The sequence below is a fragment of the Mercenaria mercenaria genome, chromosome 15 (genome assembly GCF_021730395.1).
Source record: "Mercenaria mercenaria strain notata chromosome 15, MADL_Memer_1, whole genome shotgun sequence".
NCBI classification, from domain to species: domain Eukaryota; kingdom Metazoa; phylum Mollusca; class Bivalvia; order Venerida; family Veneridae; genus Mercenaria; species Mercenaria mercenaria.
This window is the reverse complement of record NC_069375.1, coordinates 48,513,391-48,520,301: the sequence shown is the minus strand read 5'-3', so window position 1 is coordinate 48,520,301 and position 6,911 is coordinate 48,513,391. Positions and strand designations below refer to the sequence as shown.

Genomic DNA, 6,911 nt, shown 5'->3' with positions numbered 1-6,911 from the left:
TTGAGAATATGATAAGAGTATCCTGTCGTATGGAACAGTACAGTAAAATATGTATTAGACAACTCAGTTGGTGGTAAAGATGTTATTTCTGAGGTTTTGTGATAAACTGTTTAACCTCGACAAAGGAACATCCTTAAGCTTGAGCGACATCATGTCCAAATGAATACGATGCATTGTTCTCGTTACTACAAATGTAATTTTCACATGAGATCGATCGAGCTTCTGTTGTTATTGCTATACGGATTTAGCATTAAGAAAAGAATTATTCTTATCCGACCATTTTAATCTACAACAAAGGATACAAAAATTACACAAATATTGTATATATTCTTAGTAAGGCAATTCCTTAAACCTACACAGATCTTTGTACCAAAAGAACAAAAACACAATATGCTTCATATATTGTATAATATGTAATGAGCACTTGGGCACGATGAGCTTACATTGTTTCTTCTTCCAATATTATCATATCCATTACATTTACATATAAGAAAATACTGACATGAATCATATAACAACTTCAAATACCATTCAATTCATAAATATCAATTCAATGATTGAACATGCATAACATTCACTTCTCATGTATATATATATATATATATAAACATTTTTAAATAAAGTAACAAATAATTTCCCGTGATTTAGATTTAAAAAATAATCTGTTTGTAAGCATAGGTGCCCAAAGCTGAATGACCATACAAATCACAACAATCGGCACGATAACTTGCCTTACCAGCGTTACTAAGGCTACCAACAAAACAACCATCAAAACAAGATTTTGATTGGCCTGATACAACAATAGATCTATACCTATTCAAGGAAAATATTTCCCGCCTAATTCGCTTCGCTTAACCGACGGAAAATATATTTCCTTAAACCTACACAGATCTTTGTACCAAAAGAACAAAAACACAATATGCTTCATATATTGTATAATATGTAATGAGCACTTGGGCACGATGAATCAAAGAACGGGAAACTATAAGTTACAAAATAATACCATGTGCTTGAAAACTAATTCAAAGTTTATAAACCCAAATTCTGAGAAACAGAAAGTCTTTCAGATAAACAGTCTTTAATATAACCATCTTTGGCGTTTTCACTACGCCACCTTCCATGTCTCTTAAAAAGTCTGTCCTTAATGCCGTTATTCGCGGCTGCAGTTGCACCCCCGGAGCGCAGGCTGTGAAGTCCGAATTTAGAAATATCCGGAACATGATATTTAAACGCTTCAATAAACAGTTCTCTCAAAGTTGTATACGAAATGGGTTTATTCATATCCCTTAACTTATATCCATTTTTGCATTTTGACATTCCACAAAATATGTAAATGTCAGAATCACAGTCAATATTCGCCCATGTTAAATATCGCTGTAAATTTACAACAGGACACAACATAGTACCTGTGCAAGAAATTGTTACCCAATTTCCATCTCTATAAACGTCAGTTTTGCTTGATTCAATAAATATATTGATATATGTGGAATGGAATACTATATCGGAACGTCTAATCTTAAGTAATTCTTCACTTCTCAAAAACCCTGCGTATGCTAACAAACATGCGCAAATAATTCTCTGATTCTTGATATTGTTTTCCTGATAAAGACTATTGAACATTCTAAGCAACATAACAGGAGTCACTGGTTCTTTCTTCACAATTTTCTTAGAAAGCTTTCGTTTAGCAGCTTCTAATATGTTTTTTTACTAACGATGAATCAGTTGGCGATGTCAAGCCATATAAATCATGCATCCATTTAACACTATAATATGATTTTGATACAGCACTGAATGAATTTGAAGACTGAACGATAGAACACAAATATATACCAAAAATAAACGGCTTGGCCGGAAAGATGTCCTTTTCTTCCAAAGAATTACTCAAGGCCCATTTCCTCCACCGAATAAAACCTCGATTGTAACATTTGGTGGTACTGTCGGCACGAGCATCCTTCAGTAGTTCTGGGATCCAGGTCACCTTATCGACCAAAACATCTGGTAAATCTTCTATTTCGTCCGAGAAACACTGAAAAAACATATTTAAATAAAGAATACGTTCGTTAATATACAATTATAATAAAATAATTTGCAATATTCTTTTTCTTCACATATTATCATGGCTTGTCAGCCTCCATAAACGGAATATGCAGCCGACAAAAGGCTGTGAAGGTATAAATGCCAATGAATAACAGACTCTATGTTTTTGTGTCTTAATAATATTAAACTATATTAAAACTTTATCATAACATGCAAATAGAAGATCTATACTTGCGCAATAATCCAAATTAATATACATTTCTGTGAACAAATATTTTAACATCAATACACATATTATCAAGGCTTGTCAGCCTAAACAGAAAAATAGCAATTATAAAGGCTGCCACGCCATATATTGATGCATAATTAGCATCTTAACAGTACAGATATATACAAGTACTAAAATATTAGTCGTAGTGCTAACATTTTAAACTTCAAGTTTTCATTTCCGAAAATGCCTGCGCCATTAATGCATGCAGTGTAATTTTCTTTATTTGTAGGCAACTCGATCCAGTCTACAACATTGGATATAAATCTGCCACCCACGCATAATAACGGCCAAAAATTTGCCGAAGACCATGACGGTACAATCAATACACCGCTAATTTTGTCTGACTGCATTTTTCTTAATACCCTAGCAACTGTAATGATGGGTGGCACGAACAACCCAAATTTACCACCCCAAAATTCCGAAAATGCATCCACTCCTGAACACCCTTCATTCCAAAACTGGGAATAAAATACAGGTAATTTACTATTATGAGCTGAAGCGAACCAGTCTACCTCTAAGTTACCCCACTTTCTTTCGATCAAGCGTACAATATGAAAAGATATGCCCCAGTCATCTTTGTCAACAATCTTTGACAGATAATCGGCTCTTTCATTTTCCTCCCTCGGAATCCATTCAACATCTAAAACAATACTATTCTTTAAACAGTATGTAAATATACTGAATGCAATTGTTTGCAACTCAACATTCATCGAACCCTTTTTAACAATGCTGCTAACAGCCTGATTATCAGAAAACCACTTAACCTTGTGTCCTCGTAAAACATGTACAATGGACTGCATAACTCTGAAAACTGCTGTAAGTTCTCTCCAAGTAGAGGATCGAACCTGTTCATCATTTGTCCACTGACCTTGAGCGGCACCATTTACAGTTCTTACCTCATAACCGGCAAATCCCGTTCCGGAGGCATCACTAAATACTATTTTAGTGAAAAAATCTTCAACATTAATCTTACTAATGTTCAATACTTGTAAATTTTCTTTCCAAAATTTGAGTTGAGTCATACTACCACAACTTAATTGTATATAAGATGCCCACGATTGTACCGCGGCTATATCTATACTCAAATACCTAGTCATTATTTGAGAAATGTGACCTATAACAACCGACATGGAGATAATTTGTCCAACAAAACTAGCCAATTTTCTCACGTGAACCCGTCTGTTTCTTTAACGAATATTCTATCTCTGAAAGTGTATTTAATGCTTTCTGTATTCTTCTATCTGGTATATAAATACTATTTTTGGTGCTATCAAGAGTATTACCAAGAAACTCTATGATTTGCACAGGAACCCATAAAGATTTTTCTGCTTTTGGAACAAACCCGGATTCAAGAAGATCATTTTTTATCGAGACAGCAACATCTGAACAACTCAAAAAATCTCCCTCACAACCAAAACCGTCATCTAAAAACATAACTATCATCTTTCCTTCACCCCTCCATTTAGCAATTAATGGTCTTGTTAATTTGGTGAATATGTACGAAGCTGTGCTAATTCCAAAAGGGAGCACCAAGAATTTGTAAAAAATAGTGTTTCCCATGTCATCAGTCCATGAAAACCCCAGATAATCAGTATGAGGGGGAAAAATAGATATGAAATGATACGCAGAATGAATGTCAAACTTGAACATATAGCAATTGGGTCGAACATAATTGAGTACGATTCTAATGTCCTCATATTTTACAGACTGTTTCCATAAATGCTTATTGACATGTCTTAAATCAAGTATCAAACGCTTCTTCCCAGAAGACTGTACTGAAACGGTTAACGGATTAACAACAGCAGGAATTTTCTCACACTTTTCAATTGAACCCCTCAATAATAAATCATTTATTGCTTCTTGTACAAAACTACGTTCTTGTAAAGCCGACCTGTTATTTTTTTTTAAAATGCAAGCAGATGGCATAGAATAAAATGGAATTTTATACCCACTTTTGATTGTATCCAGTATAAAATCATTAGCACCAATCCTATGCCAAAAATCATAACAGTGTTTTAACCTATCTTTAACAATTATTGCTTTTTGACCCTGTTCATACTCAAAATATTCATGCGTAAAACTGTCACCGTGTAAATCATAACAATTACATCTAAAAATAGAATACTCATCTGTCAAAACTGATGACTCATTTTCTGTTCTGGGTGACATCGATGGCTGATTGACTCTGCTTGTTGAAGGAACCTGACATGTAGGGACAATCTTTTCTGTAGTGCGTGAAGTCTCCGCAGGCGAAGCAACTTCCAAACGTCTTCCTTGTGTAGGGACGAAAATTAGACGTCCCGAGAGAACCGTTGACTCCCGGAAAGGTACCTGACGTTGATGGCTGCATACCCCATTGAGGAAATGGAACGCTCCCAATACTCCCAACAGTAGAAGTAGGCCTGGGAAATAATGTGCGTTTCCCAGTTGCGTCGTTCGGCGATTTTTTCGATTGAAATCGCTTGCGTTTGCGGAGAGCACGGTTTTCCGCCTTGGAAATCTTAGATTCATCGTCACTGTCGCTGGCTACAGGATTCGCCTGGTATTGTCGAACCGTTTCCCAGCCCCCTTCTGACGTATCGGCAATTCGGATAAGTTTTTTACGTTTGTGCAATTTACCAGCAGTTTCCTCTAACACCTCCAGAGCGTAGTCAGATTTGTTGTTTGTGATAGCCCACTTGGCTTGCACGACTGAATCTTCAATGTCCGTGTTAAAGTTATATTGAATCTTGTTGTCCTCCTTTCTCCACGACAACTCTTTGTCTTTAATCTTTTTCACTTCTGATGACACAGATAATGAAGTCCCTTTAACGTCGTCTCTCAAAGACGAAAGCTCTTCTTTCTGACTTTTCAATTGTTCCAAAACTAAATTTAATGTCTGATTAATGTCCGTTCTATTTGCACTAGGACGGCTTGGCGAATTACGTGGTGAAATTTCATCCATGACTAGCGAAAAATAATCTGTTTGTAAGCATAGGTGCCCAAAGCTGAATGACCATACAAATCACAACAATCGGCACGATAACTTGCCTTACCAGCGTTACTAAGGCTACCAACAAAACAACCATCAAAACAAGATTTTGATTGGCCTGATACAACAATAGATCTATACCTATTCAAGGAAAATATTTCCCGCCTAATTCGCTTCGCTTAACCGACGGAAAATATATTTCTTGTTGGTAGTTATCTAACAGCGAATACGTCCAAAGTAGTACGATCGTCCAATAGCTGTTAACACGAATTTTTCGCAATTACCACATTGTTATGTCTCCCTCCCCCCTCCCCTCCTCTGGTGGAGACATATTGCTTTTGCCCTGTCCGTCCGTCCGTACGTCACACTTCATTTCCGATCAATAACTGGAGAACCATTTGATCTAGAACCTTCAAACTTCGTAGGGTTGTAGGGCTGCTGGATTAGACGACCCCTATTGTTTTTGGGTTCACTCCATCAAAGGTCAAGGTTACAAGGGCCTGAACATTGTAAACCATTTCCGATCAACAACTAGAGAACCACTTGACCCAGAAGTTGAAACATCATAGGATGATTGGTCATGTAAAGTAGATGACCCCTATTGATTTTGGAGTCACTCTGTTTAAGGTCAAGGTCACAGGGGCCTGAACATTGAAAACCATTTTCGATCAATAACTTGAGTACCACTTGACCCAGAATATTGAAACTTCATAGGATGATTGTACATGCAAAGTAGATTACCTGTATTGATTTTAGGTTTACTCTGTTAAAGCTCAAGGTCACAGGGCCCTGAACATGGAAAACCATTTCCGATCAATAACTAGAGAACCACTTGACCCAGAACGTTGAAACTTCATAGGATGATTGGTCATGTAGAGTAGATGACCCTTATTGATTTTGGAGTCACTCCGTTAAAGGTCAAGGTCACAGGGGCCTGAACATTGAAAACCATTTTCGATCAATAACTTGAGTACCACTTGACCCAGAATGTTGAAACTTCATAGATGATTGTACATGCAAAGTAGATGACCTGTATTGATTTTAGGTTTACTCTGTTAAAGCTCAAGGTCACAGGGCCCTGAACATTGAAAACCATTTCCGATCAATAACTAGAGAACCACTTGACCCAGAATGTTGAAACTTCATAGGATGATTGGTCATGTAGAGTAGATGACCCTTATTGATTTTGGAGTCACTCCGTTAAAGGTCAAGGTCACAGGGGCCTGAACATTGAAAACCATTTTCGATCAATAACTTGAGTACCACTTGACCCAGAATGTTGAAACTTCATAGGATGATTGATCATGTAGAGTAGATGACCCTTATTGATTTTGGAGTTACTCCGTTAAAGGTCAAGGTCACAGGGGCCTGAACATTGAAAACCATTTTCGATCAATAACTTGAGTACCACTTGACCCAGAATATTGAAACTTCATAGGATGATTGTACATGCAAAGTAGATTACCTGTATTGATTTTAGGTTTACTCTGTTAAAGCTCAAGGTCACAGGGCCCTGAACTTTGAAAACCATTTCCGATCAATAACTAGAGAACCACTTGACCCAGAATGTTGAAACTTCATAGGATGATTGGTCATGTAGAGTAGATGACCCTTATTGATTTTGGAGTCACT

At 36.8% G+C, this 6,911-nt stretch overlaps 1 protein-coding gene across 1 annotated transcript; it reads right to left on the bottom strand.

The window, feature by feature from the left end:
• Positions 1–393: 393 nt before the first annotated feature.
• Positions 394–5,474, bottom strand: LOC123554984 (uncharacterized). Its single transcript, XM_053525215.1, has 2 exons — positions 4,261–5,474; positions 394–2,026 (listed from the first exon to the last, which is right to left on the bottom strand). The coding sequence occupies exon 1, from the start codon at positions 5,250–5,252 to the stop codon at positions 4,455–4,457; it is 798 nt and encodes a 265-aa protein (XP_053381190.1). The 5' UTR covers positions 5,253–5,474; the 3' UTR covers positions 394–2,026; positions 4,261–4,454.
• Between the last annotated feature and the right edge of the window lie 1,437 nt (positions 5,475–6,911).

Excerpts from the sequence above, each read along its gene's own strand:
- LOC123554984 (XM_053525215.1), bottom strand. The coding sequence starts at position 5,252 with ATGGATGAAATTTCACCACGTAATTCGCCAAGCCGTCCTAGTGCAAAT.